This window comes from Megalobrama amblycephala, linkage group LG12, assembly GCF_018812025.1.
Source record: "Megalobrama amblycephala isolate DHTTF-2021 linkage group LG12, ASM1881202v1, whole genome shotgun sequence".
NCBI classification, from domain to species: Eukaryota; Metazoa; Chordata; class Actinopteri; order Cypriniformes; family Xenocyprididae; genus Megalobrama; species Megalobrama amblycephala.
In genome coordinates, this window is record NC_063055.1 from 24,920,208 (window position 1) to 24,939,782 (window position 19,575).

General features: G+C 35.5%; 3 protein-coding genes across 7 annotated transcripts in view; 2 read left to right on the forward strand and 1 right to left on the reverse strand.

Annotated features, from left to right (window-relative positions):
* slc38a5a (solute carrier family 38 member 5a) overlaps positions 1-2,657 on the forward strand; it is a 31,847-nt gene extending 29,190 nt beyond the window's left edge. For all 4 annotated transcript variants that reach the window (XM_048209943.1, XM_048209944.1, XM_048209942.1 and 1 more), the window contains one exon: positions 1-2,657. In XM_048209943.1, coding sequence (XP_048065900.1) covers positions 1-102 — 102 coding nt within the window. In that variant the 3' untranslated portion in view covers positions 103-2,657.
* Positions 2,658-6,170: 3,513 nt separating this feature from the next.
* Positions 6,171-16,948, forward strand: wasa (WASP actin nucleation promoting factor a). 2 transcript variants are annotated; one of them, XM_048210301.1, is made up of 11 exons: positions 6,171-6,668; positions 8,160-8,300; positions 9,346-9,432; positions 11,679-11,775; positions 11,924-11,956; positions 12,065-12,100; positions 13,304-13,478; positions 13,571-13,749; positions 14,047-14,975; positions 16,224-16,332; positions 16,520-16,948. In XM_048210301.1, exons 1-11 carry the CDS (start codon positions 6,525-6,527, stop codon positions 16,570-16,572), a joined length of 1,983 nt encoding a protein of 660 aa, XP_048066258.1. In that variant the 5' UTR covers positions 6,171-6,524; the 3' UTR covers positions 16,573-16,948. The 2 variants fall into 2 exon arrangements, with proteins under 2 accessions (XP_048066258.1, XP_048066259.1); XM_048210302.1 differs by having other exon boundaries at positions 6,176-6,629.
* Positions 16,949-17,561: 613 nt separating this feature from the next.
* sema3ga (sema domain, immunoglobulin domain (Ig), short basic domain, secreted, (semaphorin) 3Ga) overlaps positions 17,562-19,575 on the reverse strand; it is a 28,226-nt gene continuing 26,212 nt past the window's right edge. The window contains exon 18 of the mRNA XM_048209946.1: positions 17,562-19,462. Coding sequence (XP_048065903.1) covers positions 19,067-19,462 — 396 coding nt within the window. The 3' untranslated portion in view covers positions 17,562-19,066. The remainder of the gene's footprint in view (positions 19,463-19,575) is intronic.

The window sequence follows — 19,575 nt, forward strand, 5'->3', positions numbered from 1 at the left end:
GCGATGGTGTTTGTGACACTGGGTTTCATCTTCATGTTTATGAGTATTACGTTCATCATAGTAGAGTGGGTCACTGGAAAGAAGTCGATGGGTGCCCACTGACAGAGCTGAGAGAAAAACAGGATTCCAGAACCTAAAGACCAAACACAGAAAACACAGTGCTGAACCTGCAACCTCTGACCCAGGTTCAGTTTCATTTAGCTTGATAAATATCAAATTAGATAACTGCTTAATTTCAATAAGTCCAAAACAAAATGGCTTTCAAGGAGGCCAATTACCAAAATCCAAGAAGAAGAGGAAAAAAAGGCTTGGTAACAGATGTCCTTGACACGATATGGCAATATGATGCTCTAATAACATTTTAATTGAAAGTCTTTTTTACAGGCAAAGGTATTGCTGTTATGATTGACAAATGGAACTTCTTAAATTACACGAAATGGATGGAAAAACTGTGAAACTATGATGAGAATTCACTCATCTTTACTGCCAAAGTTGTAAACATGCAGTTTGAAGTCTACCTCCTACTAAACAGAGCAATTTTCCAGTGACAGAGAAAGTTTGTTTATTATTTTGTTCAGTGCATATTTTGGGGTCCTTTCAGTAGTGAAAGTGTTTGTTTCTTTTATTACATATTATGTTATCAGCATAACATTTTAACTGAAAAATCTGATGATCCTAAATCTATCTTAAAAGTCCACTATGTAACTTTTGGCCATCTAGCAGTTAAAAAACAAAACTGCAAGCATTTTGTGGAAGAACATTGTATTGGTTGTTCTCATAAAGCATTCACTACTAAGCTTAAGAGATATAACCAGTTTAGATGGAAAGGATCTCAAGCTGACTAACTGAAGACGTTACTGGAGCTACACCCATTAATAGACACCGTACTTCCTTGAAGATAAATTCCAGCACAGCGTTACAACAGTCATAATGGATTGTGCTTTACAATGAACTCTGTGGCAATTTATCTGTTCAATAAAATACTTTTCTCACCTGTTCAGTAATAAAAAGACCATCGCCACATCGCTTTTATAACATTTCAAATGCCTCAGTTCCCGCCATCTCCAAAAAGCCAAGACAATGTTGATTCTTGTTTTATTACGAGCTGTATCACGTTCTCTTTTTGCCAGCAGACTCTCCTCCATTGGGCATTTTTTTAAACGTGTGATTCCCTGGAGATTCGAGATTTAGTGTGTTCCATGTTAACCTTTCTTGATCACTTTAAGAACTAACCGATGCCACTCCCACACCATACGTGCATTAAAAGAAGCCTGCGCAACTTTTCTCTATTACGGATATGACGAGACACACACGGGCGAGTGACATATGTATGCAATTTCCCACGAAAACCATTCTGTCAGGTCTAAAATATAAACACTTATAAAAGCGTAACAGTGAATCAGGGTAAGACAAGATGTATTGACTCATTATTTCAATTTTGTTAATTTTGAACAAAAAAGTTACATAGTGTACCTATAAGGTTATCATAATCATTATTATGATATTTTTTTTTCTTTTATTTATTTATTTTAATTTCCAGTTTTGATTTTGAATCCCAGATATTCAATTTGGTCTCAGACCTTTGGAACCCATTGTATGTGAATCTCAGTTAACTTTATTTGTGATGAATGATAGAGAGTCAGCTTGTAACATTATTTAAATAGGAAAAGCGTACAGTTTTGTGATGAATTTCAGCATTGACGAAGAATCAATACTTGAATGTTAGAGGAAGATCCTTAAGTAAATGTATCATGTGTATTGGTACATTTTGTCTTGTTACACCCATCAAACCATCTACAGTACAAGATGTCTTACAGTATACCAACAGTGTTATAAGACAACATTTCTTTTCTCTGTTATAGAGAGGTGAAGGAATACTAATTATTTTGTAGTATTCAAGAAACACAGAACACCGTTTTGTCATTTTTCATGTTGTGTGTCATTTTGCTTGTTGTATAATCGAAAACAAAATCTTGAAAACGAGCATACTTTTAACAAACTTGATTTCTGTGTGGGTTACATGGAGACATGTTGTTACAGTGACAAAAAATCCACTCCAGAAATGGACCGAACATTGATAAATGCTGTTTATCACTTCATATGACAAGTCACTACAGAATAACAGAGCATTGATGGGGCTGTAACAGCATTCATTATCCAGAAGAATACTGAAATGTTTCTGTGATCAAACTATAACACGCCCATCTCTCCATCTGTGAGTTTATATGGACCAGAACCAAAATTGTTTCATTTTGGACATCACAATCATTAATGTCAATGTGTGCTTGTTTTGTATAGTTTTATGTACATATAATGTGTGATATGTTGAAATGGAAGAAACTTTATATTAGTTATTTTACATCTGTGTACATATTCTACAGTCCTTTTTTATGCTCAGACTGGACTTGAATGCCGAGATAAAATGAAACATGTAATACACAAGGAATCAAAAAATAGTGGGAAGCTAAAAATATTTAACTTAAATTTGATTAATTCACATTTTCTCATGATTTTTTTTTTTTCAAAGTGCCTGACAACAAATGAAATGGAAACAATGTAACGTTCCACAGTTAATGTTCAGAAGTACATGTATTTATTGTAACACATTGCTCTCAGGCTATCTTGAATAAAGTCAAATGATTGTTAAATGTTTAAAAGATGACTGGTTTTATTATATAAAGCTATTATACACTAACGATTCAACAAATATGTTTTTGTATTTAAGCAACATCATAGACAACATCACCTGAAGGCCAGGATTTCCTAATATCAGCCATCATTAGAACAGAAAACATTTTACACGTGGGGAAAATTGATTGCTTGGTCAAGAATTCATGAAGTTCCCAGACTTTAAAGCTCTTGATTCTACGTTATACTAGCCTTTATGAAAATACTGAAAGTACTATAGTTCTGTACTATAATGACCGGCCTATTGAAAATTGCTTGTAAATCGCTTGTTATGCTATATTATCACCAAATATTAGATTCAATTATTTTGTCAGTTTGTTTTCTTTGAATTAGGACAGGTTTTGTATTTCTTTTTGGAATTGATTGATCTGACCTTATGCACCTCAGTTTTTGAGGGGAAAAAAAGTATTATTTGTGGAGAATTTTGTCAATATTCAACAAAATATGGAAAAAAAAAAATGCACTGTTTAACACACTAATAATGTTTAACCAGGAAGTTTGTTTTAAAATATTTTGTACAAAATGAAACAAAGTCACACTTGTGGTGTACATGGTCCAGCCTAGAAGAAAAAAAGCATATAAATCTCTCATTATGCTATATATTATTATCAAATATTGGATTCAATCTTTTTGTCAACTTGTTTCCTTTCAATTAGTAGAGGTTTTGTATTTATTTTTGAAACTGATTGACTGTGGTTGGGGGTGATGGAGATTCGCTGTAATATGTATGTGTGTGTGCTTGTTTATATGCTTTATTAGGACACAAATTTGTATAATGACATGGTATAACACTGGTATTTCAACATAAACATGGTTTATGAGGACATATTCTGAGTCCTTGTAATTAAATGGCTTTGAAAAACATATTAAACAATGTTTTATTAAAAATGTAAAAATGCTGAGGTTTCTGTGATGGGTAGGGTTAGTAGGGGGACAGAATGTACAGTTTACAGTATAAAAACCATTACGTTAGTACCAGGATGAAACTCCTCCAATATAAATGGTTGATGAGAACCTACATAACTCCGGTCAAACTGAACCGTTGGTCACCTAATATCCCAGATAGCTGTAGTAAATGTTTAGATGGAAAGGGTACTCTTTTTCACTGTGTATGGGATTGTCCAAAATTACATCAGTATTGGAAGTCAGTCATGCAGACTCTGTCAAAGATTGCTGGAGTAAAAATACCTGTTGAGGCAAAAATATGTGTGTTGGGTATATATCCAGAGAACTGTGTTTTTAGCTCCAGACAAATAAAACTGATTGACTTTGGACTCCTGCAGGCCAGACGGTTAATATCTTTGTACTGGAAGAAAATGGATGTACCCTCAAATCATATGTGGGTGAAGGAGATGGCATCATGTATTGTATTGGAACGACTCACTTATATTGTTAGAGGAAAGGGAGAAAATTTTGAAGAAATATTAACTGAGTTTCTGAGACATTATGAAGGAAATTAAGAAAATAAGCTGACTGCCGAGGGTTTTTTTTCTTTGTTACTCTGTTATGTGTGTTTTTTTTTTATTTTTTTTTTTTATTATTATTATCATTTATTTCTTTTTACTTTGGGGATTAGGTTGTGAAATATGAAGCTTATGTCAATGTATCACTTGTTTGTTTTGTTAAAATTCAATAAATATAATGTTAAAAAAAAAAAAAAAAAACATTATGCCAATGGAATGTCCTAATTATGATAGGTGCATGAACATATATGTGTTGTTTATCTTAGTTTAATTAACAATTAAAGCTGCAAGCAGCGATGAAAGGGCCCTCGCATTGGGGCCACCGCCACCCGGAGGCCTTAGGAAAACAATGAACAGACGGCGACATGCATGTAGCTGTCACGATATCGCCTGCTCCTGTCAGTTCCCGGACTACACTTCCCACAATCCTCCCTGTCTGTCACATGTTCACGTCACACCAATCACCTGTTGCCACATCCACCCTAGCACACCACACTAATCACCACACCCAGCTGCAGCTCATAACCAGGACTATAAAGGACTGTTACACACACCACTTCACCGCGAAGTCTTGATCTTGCCCCGGCTGTCACTACTGAGCGTTATTACCCCGTTGGATTACCTTACTGTCTTTGTTTGCCTAACGTTTCCTGACCCTTTGCTGCCTGCCTATCGACCCTGCGCCTGCTCTCTGGACTGTGAACCTTGCTTGTTGCCCTAACCCCCTGCCTGTCTCTGACCACGTTTCTGCCTGTTCTACGTTGCTGTGTTTGCTATTCTGACCCCTGCCTGTACGACAGACTACTTTTAATAAAGCTTGCAAAATGGATCCCATGTCGAGTATTGAATCATAACATGTAAGCGAGTAAATACAGGAGAAATATGGCAGTCATTTCGATGTGCCACATTTCCTGCTACCAACAGATGGCGCTTTAACTATAACTGAATATTGCAATGTAGATGTCTTCAGGCTAAGACTATTATCAAACTTATGAAGTTTGGAGCAGACCAAACATTGTATGCCTGAGTTACAACAACTTCCTGTTTTGTGGCGTTAATCGCATACATTAGCACTCAGCCAAGTGTTGCAAGTGTCTTGCATGTCTCTAACACGTTTGGTACTTGTTATATTTGGTACGTGGCATATTTAAATGTGTTCCTGGAAGTTAATCACAATGTAAAATATGTCATTTCCGTTTGCCAGCAGGTGCCACTATGACTGTAAAGTTTGGGCCAGATCGGACATTGTATGCCTGAGTTACAACAACTTCCTGTTTCATGGCGAAATTTTGTCAGGCCGCCACGGACATTCCCTTCAGTGAAAACTCAAGATCTTCACAATTTAATGTCGCAAAGGCCTTTAGATTAGACTGACCAAATATGATGTTGATCTGATTAAAGCTCTAGGAGGAGTTCATTAAAGTACAACGTCTGAAATGGCAAAAAGAAGGGAGCTTAATTGAAATTAAGAAGAAGAAGAAGAAGAATTGACTGAGCAATTACAATAGGGTCCTCACACCATCGGTGCTCGGGGCCTAATAATAATGTATGCTAATTAAAGTGTTTCTAATTGAAAAAAAAAATCTAAACAGAAGATCTGTATTTGCTGTGACAAGTGTGTATTTGCTGAAGGAGACATTTAGCATTTGCTGAACAAACAATTCCATTTTAGCAAAATTACGGGAAACACTCCAGAATGCAAAATCTCAGTGCAATGCGTTGCCTTGATTTTTTTCTCAACTATTGCCTCAACTAACTCTTTTAACAGTGCAAAACAAACAGCTAAACAGTTTGGTTGTGTGAGGAACTTTGGTCAAAAGTTGAGAAAAGCCAAAAAATCTCTTGCATCTCTTCGCCATATAATGTTACATTTTCATTTCACTTTTTTAGATTTCATTTCTTCTTTTTTTAACACAGTTAGTAATTCCTCAGCACATTTCTTTTGCTTGTTTTCTGTCCTTCATAATTTATAATATTCAGACAGATATTAGAGACATGGGAACCAACCAACAGAAGGTTATCTTGGAGCAGTTGCACAGTAATGGCTGTTCTGATGATCTGACTGCTGTGACACTAAGGGGACTTCCGCTCTAATCTGAAAGCAACATGAACATACAGCAGTGTGTCAAGCTCACAACCAGGCGAGAGAATGAAAATAGAAAAGAAAAAAAAAGTGTGGTTGTCCATTTCCTGTGAAAAGCTTTTGTCTGCTGATGTTGAGAGTAAGAACTAGGAAGAGAAACTCGATGCTCGCTGTTCAGCCTAGTCACCGGTAGTGCAGAGGAGATCTCTCGTTCTCTCTCTCGGGGTCTCTTTCTTTCTCTCGCTTCGAGTGTAACTTTTTAACGGTTTGTTCCGTGAGCATATGAGGCCATGAGGCGAGCAGCGAAGGGGAAAGGTCAGGAGAGTGCGGGCAGCTCTCTGCTCAGTCCACAGGAGAATGAGAGGCTGGAGGATCTGCTGGGCAGGAGGTGTGTGGTAAGTTCAGGGGCCTTCAATACAGAGACCAGGCTTAAGGTAAATTTACACTTTGTAGAGGGAAGGTAGATAAAAGCACAAGTATTTTTCTTGATAAAAAATCGATTCAAACTGTGGGACAAGCGTTTGATTGGATGCTTTAAAAGCATTTAAAATATACTCTTCAGGCATGACTAGTGTGTTCAATTTTTTATGACTATCTCTGCGGAAGCTCGTTTTATGAATTGCAAGATGGAAATACAAATATTTTATGCAATATAATTGTTTACAAATATATATATAAAAAATATCATAATGTCATAATATTTAAATAATGTATGGTTTTTTTTATTGTGAAAATGTATGCATTGAGATATTGTGATATCTGTAGATAAGGAATATTGACCATCATTTTTTACTTCTCTTTTTGAGAATCTGTCATCGAATCATGTCTCTTTTTTCAGCGTTTTCCTCCTTATTTATTTGAAATAAGAAGTAAAACATTTTCACTGTCACTTTGACCATGTGTTGATGGCCAAAAATAGAAAAAAAAAAATTCATACATTTTGTAATATAATTTAATGAAGTGTCACTTGTAACTTAATGGTGTGACTTTCAAAGTTTAAAAATGTTTGTAATTTTAATTTGAAAATCTTAAAATGCTACAAAAGTTACCTTACAATATACAGTGAAAATGTGTAGATTTAACAAAACGTAAAACAGCACATTAAATGTAAATCAATGTAAAAAAACAGTGACATTCTGTTAAAGTTATGTTTTTGAACGTACAAAATATCAGTTAAATGACAATTTCAGAACTCACTTTGTGACGAATTACAAATGATTGTATTTTCTTTAAATATTTCAATTTCTTAAGATTTCAATTTCTCAGTTTTAAAGATTTTTTTAGTCATTCATTAAAAAATGACAGCCACATGTAGCTGTACATCAAAGAAAGCTGTAGGTAAACCAGTAAATCCAAAAGTGTTTCTCACTTCTGCATTGGGTGGTTTTTTTTCTACTTCCTCTGATTATTCCATTATGACACATTTAGGATAGCCTGTTGTATATCTTATAATAACATCCACGTTTATCTAATGTGAGGTTTTACGCATTATATGCATACACATATGCAATGATTATGCAAATGTATTGCTTTATTGCGTTAAGTTATACATGCTCATCAAAAGACTGTAGCTTTCCACTAACAGACCTCTGTAGACCCGACAATGCAGGAACTGCCATTTTGTGGGTATTTGGTGCTGCTTGACTGCAGTCAAAGCTTTTGTGATTAAAGGAAGAGAAGGTGTGAAATTAGCCCTCACTGCAGCTTAAACTGTGTTCACTGAGAGGGGGTATGACAGGGGAAGTTGCTTAAAGACATTTCCTGTCACAGAATAATAGACTAGTAAACAGCTACTGTATAATCTGCCACTTTAAGTGTTTCCTCAGTGTGTTCATTAGTGAATGTGATTCACGTACAATCATATATAACAGGCTTTTGTGAAAATGTGATGCTAATTACAGCCCCTTTTCTGGTTTTGTCTGTAGTCTCTGTCCTCAGCGGTTGTGCAGTTGCTTATGGCTGTTCCGAGTGACCCGAACCGCTGGACACCTCAGCAATCTGGAGTAGTTTGTTTCGTCAAGGACAGTCTTCAGCGCTCCTTTTTCATCCGTCTCTATGACATCAAGGTTTTTGAGACTATTTTTTTCTTATTGGCAAATATGGTGTAAACAGTATAGGCCTACACTAAAGAAATGCATTAAAGGGTTAGTTCACCCAAAAATGAAAATTCTGTCATTTATTACTTACCCTCACACCCGTAATACCTTCGTTAATCTTCGGAACACAAATTAAGATATTTTAGTTCAAATCCGATGGCTCAGTGAGGCCTTCATAGGGAGCAATGACACTTCCTCTGTCAAGATCCATAAAGGTACTAAAAACACATCTATATCAGTTCATGTGAGTACAGTTGTTCAATATTAATATTATAAACCGACGAGAATATTTTTGGCGCGGAAAAAAAACAAAATAACGACTTATTTAGTGATTACCGATTTCAAAACACTGCTTCAGGAAGATTCGGAGCATTATGAATCAGTGTAACGAATCATGATTCAGATCGCGGTTCAAACGGTTCAAACCCGCCAAACGGCTGAAATCACGTGACTTCGGCGCTCCGAACTGCAGATTCGATACACTGATTCATTATGCTCCGATGCTTTCTAAAGCAGTGTTTTGAAATCGGCCATCAATTTTGTTGTTTTTTTGGCGCACCAAAAATATTCTCGTCGCTTTATAATATTAATATTAAACCACTGTACTCGCATGAACTGTTTTAGAGGTGTTTTAGTACCTTTATGGATCTTGAGAGATGAAGTGACATTACTCCATATGAAGGCCTCACGGAGTCATCGGATTTGAACTAAAATATCTTAATTTGTGTTCCGAAGATTAATGAAGGTCTTACGGGTGTGGAACGGCATGAGGATAAGTAATAAATGACAGAATTTTCATTTTTGGGTGAACTAACCCTTTAAGTCTTACATTTTAGATTTTATAGGTCATTATTATAATCATTAGTGCATTTTGCATGTGCACTTGCGAATTAAAATCTCAACAAAGTATTTAAAAAAACAAAAATTTCCCCTTGGGTAATTCTGCAAATTTTTTTTGACCTGTGTTTGTCTGGGAGAAAACTGAGATGATCTCAGAACTGTTATTTCCATTCAGGCAGGGAAGCTGGTCTGGGAACAGGAAATCTATAACCAGTTGATGTACCAAAGAGTCAAGCCTTTTTTTCACACTTTCCCTGGAGATGTAAGTATTTCCCTGTTGTATTTACAGCAGTTCATGGCAACCTTGTGCGTTATATGCTCACTGTCATTTGCTTGTATTCACAGTATCAAATAGCAATAGTATTTTTTTGTGTGTGTGTATGTGTGTTGAGGAAGTTTTCATTTCTCTTTCCTGTAAAGTTAATTTAGCATGTTTCCAACACTTCCTCATAGCACTGTCTACAACAACACTGTCTGCCGATGCATTCATGCAGGCAAAGTTGAGTATTTACATGTGAATCCATGCAGTTGTTGCTGATAAAAACTAGTTGGGCTAATTTGCTGGTTGGGTAATTCACCACTGTAAAAAAAAAAAAAAAAAAAAAAACTTCCATTTTAACTCTATTTTAAAATTTAACTGAACTATCTAATGGAGAATATAAAAAATACAGTCATGTTTTAGGTCATTTAGTATGAGCATCTTAAAAAGTTGAAATAGCGAGAACTTACAGTGTTGTTTGTTGGTGAAGGTAGAACTGATAAACTGTTGAGCATGTCCAAATTTGATCAATGATGGAATGCCCCTGTGGAAGCCATTTGTATAGGATCTGTGTAGGATTGGCCATTCAAACAGTACTTTGAACCATATCTGCATATGCTACTGAGCATGCCCAGTAGAGAAGCATTGTAGCTGGGAGGAATACCCATAATCCCTTGCACTTGATCTTTAAAGACTGTTTTTATGGAATATTGCAATATTTATTATAAAGGATTTATCCGTGCACATTATTATTTTATAAAAACTCATGATCTTTAATCATAACCTCCTCTCCCTCTTGCAATGACATCTCTTCTCTAATGACACGTTTATGAAGAAAACATGTCATTCACATATAGGATCACAGCAAAGCTTGTTTGAGAAACCATTTCGTTTGAATATATGTCACAATACAGTATGAAAGACTACCGCAACTTCCTTTTCATGCCAACTTTTATGATGTGTATGTCTGTTCAAAGCATGGTGGTTTATGAGGATGTGAACATGATTATTATTCTGAATTATTATTATTTATTCATTTTTTAAAAAAAGTTTATTGTGATTTCACCATTATAAGGTGATTAGTGTCCCTTTGGGTTAGGTTTATTCAGTTATTTTTCTTAATATCAACAACTCTTTTTTTATGTTCATTCAAATAATTGCGACTCAAGAAGTTTTGACATACATCTGTAGTAAAAAAAAAAAAGAAAAAAAAAAAAAAAAAAAAAGATGCCAAACAATTTTGCTTTTAACTCTTAAAGCTTTACATCAGAGATACAAAATATATGAGACAGCTAAAATGTTTACTATTATTATTATTTTGTCTTCAACTTATGTTGAATGAAAAATCAGTTATTACAGCTAATTTCCTTTGTTTAACATGTACATTTATGCATTTGCAAGTTGCCAGGGCTACTTTTCAAAAGTTTGCTAGCTCAGTGCTAATAGTGAGTTAGCATAATGCTAACAACAATCATAATCAGCCTTAAAGGGTTAGTTCACCCAAAAATGAAAATTCTGTCATTAATTACTCACCCTCATGCCGATCCACACCCGTAAGACCTTCATTCATCTTCAGAACACAAATTAAGATGTTTTTGATGAAATCCGAGAAGTATATGACTAGTCCATAGACAGCAATATAATCAACACTTTTAAGGCTCAGAAAAATAGCAAAGAGAATCATCAACGTGACTGCACCGGTTCAACCTTAATTTTATGAAGCAATGAGAATACTTTTTGTGTACAAAAACAAAACCATGCGTCGTGCTGCTCACGTGATCAGCTTTGGCCAATACTGAGCCGGCATTCGAACGTAAACACAGAAGCCTTCACTGTGCTTACTGCGTCACCTGCATAAGGATAATGACAGGGAAGAGAAGAAATTGTTGAATAAAATTGTTATTTTTGTTTTAATTTTTGGTTGAACTAACCCTTAAGGTGATGATACACGGGGCAACGTTTTGAGCAATGTTGCTGGGCAATGTCACCAAGCGATGATTGAGAATGGGAAACAAATTTCAATCTAAAGTCTCCAGGAAGAAATATGTTGCTTATTCTCAAGCATCATTGTCGGTGAGATTGCCTGGCAACATTGCTCAAAAAGTTGCCCCGTGTTTCATCACCTTTAATGTAAGCTACAGTTCTAGTAGTGTAATTTTACTTTATTAACTTAACTGACTCACTCCTTAACATTTCATTTGTGACATGGACTTTAATATTTCAAATATAAACTTTGCATCTCTCCACAGGATTGTCAAGTGGGGTTAAACTTTGCAGATGTTACAGAGGCTGAAAATTTCTTTGCTGTAGTGGAGGACAAGATCAGCCAGAGAAATAATCGCTTTGGTATTAAAAATATAGCTATACGTTCTTATAATACAACTTATTATATTTTGTTTCAAATATTTTTCTACCAATTCAACATAAACATAAACTGGATTATAAAGACAATCTAATTGAAATGATTTTTATGTTTTCCTCTCATAAAATAAAGAGAAAAAGCAGAGAAAAGGATCAGAATCTAGAGGTAGGAATCATGGTGATTTCTCACAATCACTATATTATTTTATTTCTTTTGAAGTGCAGGTTATTTGAATAAAGTGCAAATAAAATAAAAATGCTTTTATATTCTTAGATCGTGGAGCTTTGCCACTGCTTCCTCGACCAAATGGTAAGTGATTTTTTTTTTCTTGTCCATTGGGATGCTAAAATTATCTGGTTGTATTTTGAATTTTGTGCTTTTTAATTTAATCATTCTGTTATATATACAGTACAGTCCAAAAGTTTGGAACCACTAAGATTTTTAATGTTTTAAAAGAAGTTTCGTCTGCTCACCAAGGCTACATTTATTTAATTAAAAATACAGTAAAAAACGGTAATATTGTGAAATATTATTACAATTTAAAATAACTGTTTTCTATTTGAATATATTTCACAAAGTAATTTATTCCTGTGATGGCAAAGCTGAATTTTCAGCATCATTACTCCAGTCTTCAGTGTCACATGATCCTTCAGAAATCATTCCAATATGCTGATCTGCTGCTCAAGAAACATTTAATATGTACAATTGTACAAAATATTTGTGTACAATATTTTTTTTCAGGATTATTTGATGAATAGAAAGTTCAAAAGAACAGTGTTTAGCTGAAATCTAATCTTTTGTAACATTATAAATGTCTTTACTGCCACTTTTGATTGATTTAATGCATCCTTGCTGAATAAAAGTATTCATTTCTTTAATTTCTTTTCAAAAAAATAAAAATAAAAATTCTTACTGACCCCAAACTTTTGAACGGTAGTGTATAATGCTACAGAAGCTTTGTATTTCAGATAAATGCTGTTCTTTTGAACTTTCTATTCATCAAGGAATCCTGAAAAAAAAAGTACACAACTGTTTTCAACATTGAAAATAATCATAAATGTTTATTGAGCAGCAAATCAGCATATTAGAATGATTTCTGAAGGATCATGTGACACTGAAGACTGGAGTAATGATGCTGAAAATTCAGCTTTGCATCACAGGAATAAATTACTTTGTGAAATATATTCAAATAGAAAACAGTTATTTTAAATTGTAATAATATTTCACAATATTACTGTTTTTTACTGTATTTTTAATTAAATAAATGTAGCCTTGGTGAGCAGACGAAACTTCTTTTAAAAACATTAAAAATCTTAGTGGTTCCAAACTTTTGGACTGTACTGTATATATAACAGAATGATTTTTTCACCAAATATTGCTGTGCTTTCTCTGCATCACAAGTTAACCAGAGGCATTGAACGTGTTCTAAAAACAATATAAACTTAAATTTTACTGTTCAGTGATGTAAAACTGCATGAAATGTACACAATTTAATGGCATCTTGAATCACAGGCTCTGGTACTCCTACCTCTCCTGCCATGCCTCCAATGGTACCAAGTAATGTCCAGATCCAGAACCAAATTACCCCTTCCAAATCAAAGAAAGAAAAGAAAGAAAAAGACAAGAAAAATAAGAAAAAATCATCCAAACTGTTGAAGGGTGATATTGGAGCACCCAGTGGATTCACGTGAGTGAATAAGTGGGCTTGCTTTAACCAGGATAAATGGCTTCTGTAGAGTTTTTTTGGTACGCTTATGTTCTGTTCTGTTCTGACTTTAGGCATGTCAGTCACCTAGGCATGGGTTCCAACGATTTGGACCCAGACCTGAAGAAACTTCTGTCCTGTGCTGGGATCAGCGAAGCAGATATGAATGATTCGGAAACCTCTCAACTCATCTATGATGTCATTGAGCGTTCAGGTGGAATGGAGGCTGTTAAAAAGGCTGTGAACGAGCAGGGTAAGTCATCAAGATATGCAAACAGCTCACCAACCAAGTTAAAATGTTAGATTTGTTTCATGTTATGCATCTAAGCCAGGGGTGCCCAGTTCTGTTCCTAGAGATCTACCTTCCTGCAAAGTTCAGCTCCAACCCTAATCAAATGAATCTGAACCAGCTAATTAAGATCTTCAGGAATGTATTAATTACTGACAGGTTTGTTGGAGAAGGGTTTGCACTGAACTATGCAGGAAGGTAGATCTCCATTAACATGACTGTGCACCTCTTTTCTAAGCGTATTGTTTAATATTTGTTTAGAGTCTACTCGCCCTCCTGTTCCTAGTGGACATCGGGGTTCTCTTCCTCAAGTGCCATCCGGGTTCTCCTCAGCTCCACCGCCACTACCTCAAGGGCGTTCGGGGCCTCTACCACCTGTCCCCGGTCAATCCTCTGCTCCACCATCCCATCGAGGTTCCCTTCCACCCACACCTCCAAGAGCAGTAGCATCACCACAAACACTCGAGGGCCGCGGTGGTCCTTCGTCTGCCCGATCTGCATCATTAGGGCCCCTGCCACCTGTTCCCGGTGGGCGAACTGGGCCCTTGCCTCAACCTCCAGGAGTCCGCAGCGCACCCTTACCGCCTCCACCTGGAGTTCGAAGTGGAGGCGTACCCCCGCCACCACTCCCAGGAGAACGTAGGGAGTCTTTAGCACCCATTCCAGGAAAGAGACCTGGACCACAAATGTCTGAAAGGCGAGGTAGTTCCCTGCCGCCCCATCCTACTGAGGCAGCTCCCCCACCACTACCTCCAGGAATGAGGAGTGCACCCTTACCCCCACCTCCAAGAGACAATAGAGGATATTTGCCACCTCCACCGCAATCTGAAATGCCGCTACCTCCTCCCCCATCTGATTTTTTCCCTCCTCCACCTTGTGAATCATTTCCTCCACCTCCACCTGCAGACTTTGCTGATTCTGCGCCTCCACCTTGTAACTTTAAATCCAGCTTTCCTCCCCAAAGCAATTCCTCAGGCTTCGCCCCTCCACCCCCTCCAGTCTCAGCCAAACCCAGTGCAGGAGGTCCACCTCCGCCGCCACCTCCTCCACCTCCTGCTGCTCCTCCTCCAGTGAGTTTTGGAAGCAACTCCTCATCTCCGACTGGTCCACCACCTCCAGCATCCAGCGGTGGGGAAGTAGGTAGAGGAGCATTACTATCCCAGATACAATCCGGAATGAAACTCAAAAAGGTGAGTGTCCACACAAACGTTCAAATGTTTGGGATTATTATGATTTTTTTTTTGTAAGAAATTACTTCTATTCCGCAAGGACACATTAAATTGTACAAAAGTGATAGTAAAGACAAATAATGTTACAAAAGTATATATTTCAAATAAATGCTGTCTTTTGAACTTTATAGTGATCAAATAATCCTGAAAAATCTATAGTTTCCACAAAAATAATGTTTTCAACATTGATAATAATAAGAAATGTTACTTAAACACCAAATTAGCATATTAGAATGATTTCTTAAAGGTCATGTGACACTGAAGACTGGAGAAATGATGCTGAAAATTGGGCTTTGCCATCACAGGAATAAATATAATAAAATAGTATTTTAAAATATATTAAAATTATATTTATCACAATATTAAAGTTTTTAACCCTCTGGTGTTCAGTCATTTTAGCCCCAAAAAAAAGGTTTTACATTTTTAAAAATCGCTACTTCAGCGGAATGGAATGAAAAAAAAATTGTAGACTTCGAAAAAGAGACACTCTTCAAAACTTTAAATCAAACAAAAAATATCTTAACCTTGACAAAAACTATTCTTTGAGAATGTATAAATATATATCCAAATCCACAACCTAATAAAACTTTTTTGTCTTAAAAAGCTTTTTATGTCTTAAAAAAAATAGGGAATTTACAGGCTTCTTTAAATAGAGTTATATAAGAATCTAGTGGTCACACCATGGCACTACAGATGTTTTTCTTTTTCTTTTTTTTAATTTACTCCCAACAGATGACACTAATTTGCCTTCAATAATCGGTTCTTAAAGGCCTTGTCTCTATTTTAACATGAAGAACAGCTTTAATTGAATTTTTTTTTTCAATAGATTTTTTTTTTCATTTTCAATGGGAATGTTTGCATAAATATTAAAAAGAAAAACATAAAAAGAAAAACTATTATTAAACAAAATATATTACATTGATTTTACTGAAAATAAAAACAGTAGAAATTTCAGGTGTTCAGTCACTTTTGACCGTGAACAACACAAGTGTGTGTTTTTTGTTTTTTTAATAAATAAACACAGACCACAAAATTTTGAACAGTAGTGTAAATATTTTATTTTGCTGAAGCAATAAAGTCAATTTGGTGTTCAAAGCAAGTGACTTCCTTACAAGATCTAAGCACTGATAAGGTTCCAGTAATGTTTGCATATATGTTTAAAGCTTATCACTCTATACAAGCAATACACAAGCTATATCTCTTGTCCAGGTGAGCGCAAGCTCAGAACCCCCTTCACCTGCACTGGATTCAGGAGAGGGAATAGTTGGAGCTCTCATGATGGTGATGCAGAAGAGGAGTAAAGTCATTCATTCATCTGGTAACCACTCAAGATTTTTATTTTATTTCATTTAATATAATAATTATGAAAGGAAAAGTAGTACTTTTATATTAATATTTACACAATATGCTGTGTAAATAATAATGTTCAGACATTAAGTTGGTCTGCTGAATTCCGTTGTTTACGTACGCACTTTTAACCTTTTCTACTTTGTAATATTTTGTAGATGATGACGATGAATTTGATGATGAAGAGGACGATGATGAAGAGTGGGATTAATCCTGTTGTAATTGAAATATTTTCCATACATGTACTCGGGTAGCTTTACATGTTTTGGAAGTTAAACAACACTTATCCTATGCTTTTCCTCTAGGGATGGACTGATATTCAAATTCTGGCCAAGTTAAGAGATAATTTTCAGGTTATAGTCGATAACCGATGGCTGATGTTAAAATTCTACTATTATTCCCAAATAAAATAAAAATACAACACTGATGACTAAAATCAGTTGTTTGAAATGTAACAAGTGATTTTAGGCATCACAACATTATAATATAATGTATGAAAAATGGATATTCATTTTTAAATTTGCTTTGATATCACATTTAACAGTGTTGTTAAAATTATATTATTTTTTAAAAATTTACTTAAAGGGTTAGTTCACCCAAAAATGAAATTTCTGTCATTAATTACTCACCCTCATGTCGTCCCAAACCCATAAGAGCTTCGATTGTCTTCGGAACACAAATTAATTATAAATTTTTGAAAAAAATCCGAGGGTATCTGATCCACTCATAGACAACTAAAGGTACTAAAGACATTGTTAAAATCTAATTTGAAAAAAATGAGCATGTGCAATTAAATATCCAATATCTGCAATGCCAATAACTTAAAAACTATAAAAATTGATATGGTACCAATATGTCATGCATACCTAGGGATCTCTCTCTATTCTCAGGGGTTCTCAGTCTCTGTGAGCGTATTTGATTTGTTCTATACAACAGAGCCATGAAAAGGTTATCAAAGAAACCGGAACAAGTCAATGTGAAATGTAAAGTTGATAGCTTACTGAAATGTAAACGTGCAAGGTTTATGTTGTGTAGGCATTGTCTGTGAATGACACAGCTGGTTATTATAAGTGTACTATTAGATTTTCTGAGTGTGTTAATCAGCAAAAGTGTATTTCTATAATCTAATGTTCACCAGTACTGAATGTATTTACCATATGTAAATATACTCAAATGTGAATTGAAAAATGAATCTATGGCTCATGAATTATTGCTTGTTTATTTTTATTTTTTCTTACAAGACATCTAAGACATCAACATCTAAGAGCAAGACATAACATTGTATTTTACACCGGGACTATTCTACCATTCTCCTAAAAAAGGACACGAATATTGTGAAATATTTCCAGTGTTAGATATTATCTGAGTGAACTCATTTGACCGTTTGTTTTTGCTTGAATGGTGATTGCTCAACCAGACACAAAGCACGAAACTAAATGCACAGCATAACAGTGTTATTTCCTAAACAGTCAGTCATTTTGAATGCATTTAAATAAATATAACAACATATCTTATTTGTCAATCATGCAAAAATGCCCTCCACCCTTATTCAGTATCCTCTAGCAACAATTATCATCCCATAAAAAATATACAACTTCAAATAAATATATATTACAAATAGTGAGAAGCAGCCACAGTCACAAAGACATGAAGGCAAGTAGTGTTCTTGCAGATGTTTGGTGCCATTATTACCCCAGTTATTGGAATCCATACATATATATTACTATTAAACATACATACATATATATTACTTTCACAATTTCATAATCCAGGTGGAATATTAGAAATTGCACTGGCCCACTGTTTGAGTGATTTAACAATGACTTTGTAGGCAACTTTGTTTTTCTGACTAAAGGATAGTGGAACGTTTTCAAAGTTTATGAGGTAATATCCTCTTTAAAGGTGCTTTATGGTTTATTGGTAATTAAAGCCAGTATGTAATGACTGTATGGTCATATTTGTGAGGTTAGTAAAAGTTTACACCTGTTTATAATACTGAAATGCAGTCACATCACTGTGGCAAGTGGAAATGCTCAGTCCTAAATCAACACTGACTACAATCTCAGTACAAACAGACGAATGGTCAGGTACTCGAACTTTGGATCAGTGAACGAATGAACAATGAATGTAAGATTACATACAGTGACTAAAGAATTTAGACACTTTGACATTTTGGGGGGTGAATGCTATTGCATTAGATAAAATATCAAACCAAGTGGCAAATTTCAAAAGATCGGACACACTTAATTAACTTTTACCTTTAATTAACTTTTTTTATGAATGATATTTTACATTTTGAACTCTGTAAAATTTGTATGTGTCCAAAATAAATGTTTATCATTTTAAAAAGTAATTTCCAAATATATGGAGCCCCTGTTCATGAATTAATTAATCAGGTGAATTTTTGAACACTGTAAAGATTTGTTCATTTTTAAGTGTACAAATTTTTTTGTAAAAAAAAATGATCATTTTTAATTGTCCAAATACTTTTTGGGGCCACTGTTCATGAATTATCCTATGCAGGTACAGTTAAATGAATACATTTTCATTTTTAAGTGTTGTAAATTAATATTGATTCTTTTTGAACACTGTAAAACATGTCCAAATGTGTCCAAATACTTTTAGGTGCCACTGCACATGAACTAACCTATACAAGTCCATGAACTGCTTGGAACAAAGTGACGAACAGTCTTTTCCTCTCCTCCTCACTCCCCACTAGCCTTCAGTGCTTCTGTGTGTCTGCGATATGCACGTTTAGGGAGGTCAGCCTGAGAGTTCCCCCCAGCCGTTAGCTGCTCCCAGTAGGACTGGCAGTACTGCTGAATCAGACGCATTTCGGGCTCCAGCAGGAGCGCTGGGGTAGGAAGTGCAGGGTCCTGTTGATGGTCTTTGTGATGGCTCCTTGAAGCCTCCTCTTCCTCATCAGGGGTGGTGAGGGCTACAGCGATGTCCCGGTCCAGGATACGTAAAGAGACACGAGCCAGCGTGTGTTTGAAGTTATTTTCTGTGGCCAGGCAATGGTACTGGCCTGCATCTGCTTTGGTGAGAGCTTTCAGAAGGACCCCCTGAGGAGTCTTAAGAACCTCCCCGTCTCGATTCAGCTGTAAACATAATCAGAGCCATTTGCATTATATATATATAATATACAGTACAGTCCAAAAGTTTGGAACCACTAAGATTTTTTATGTTTTTAAAAGAAGTTTCGTCTGCTCAC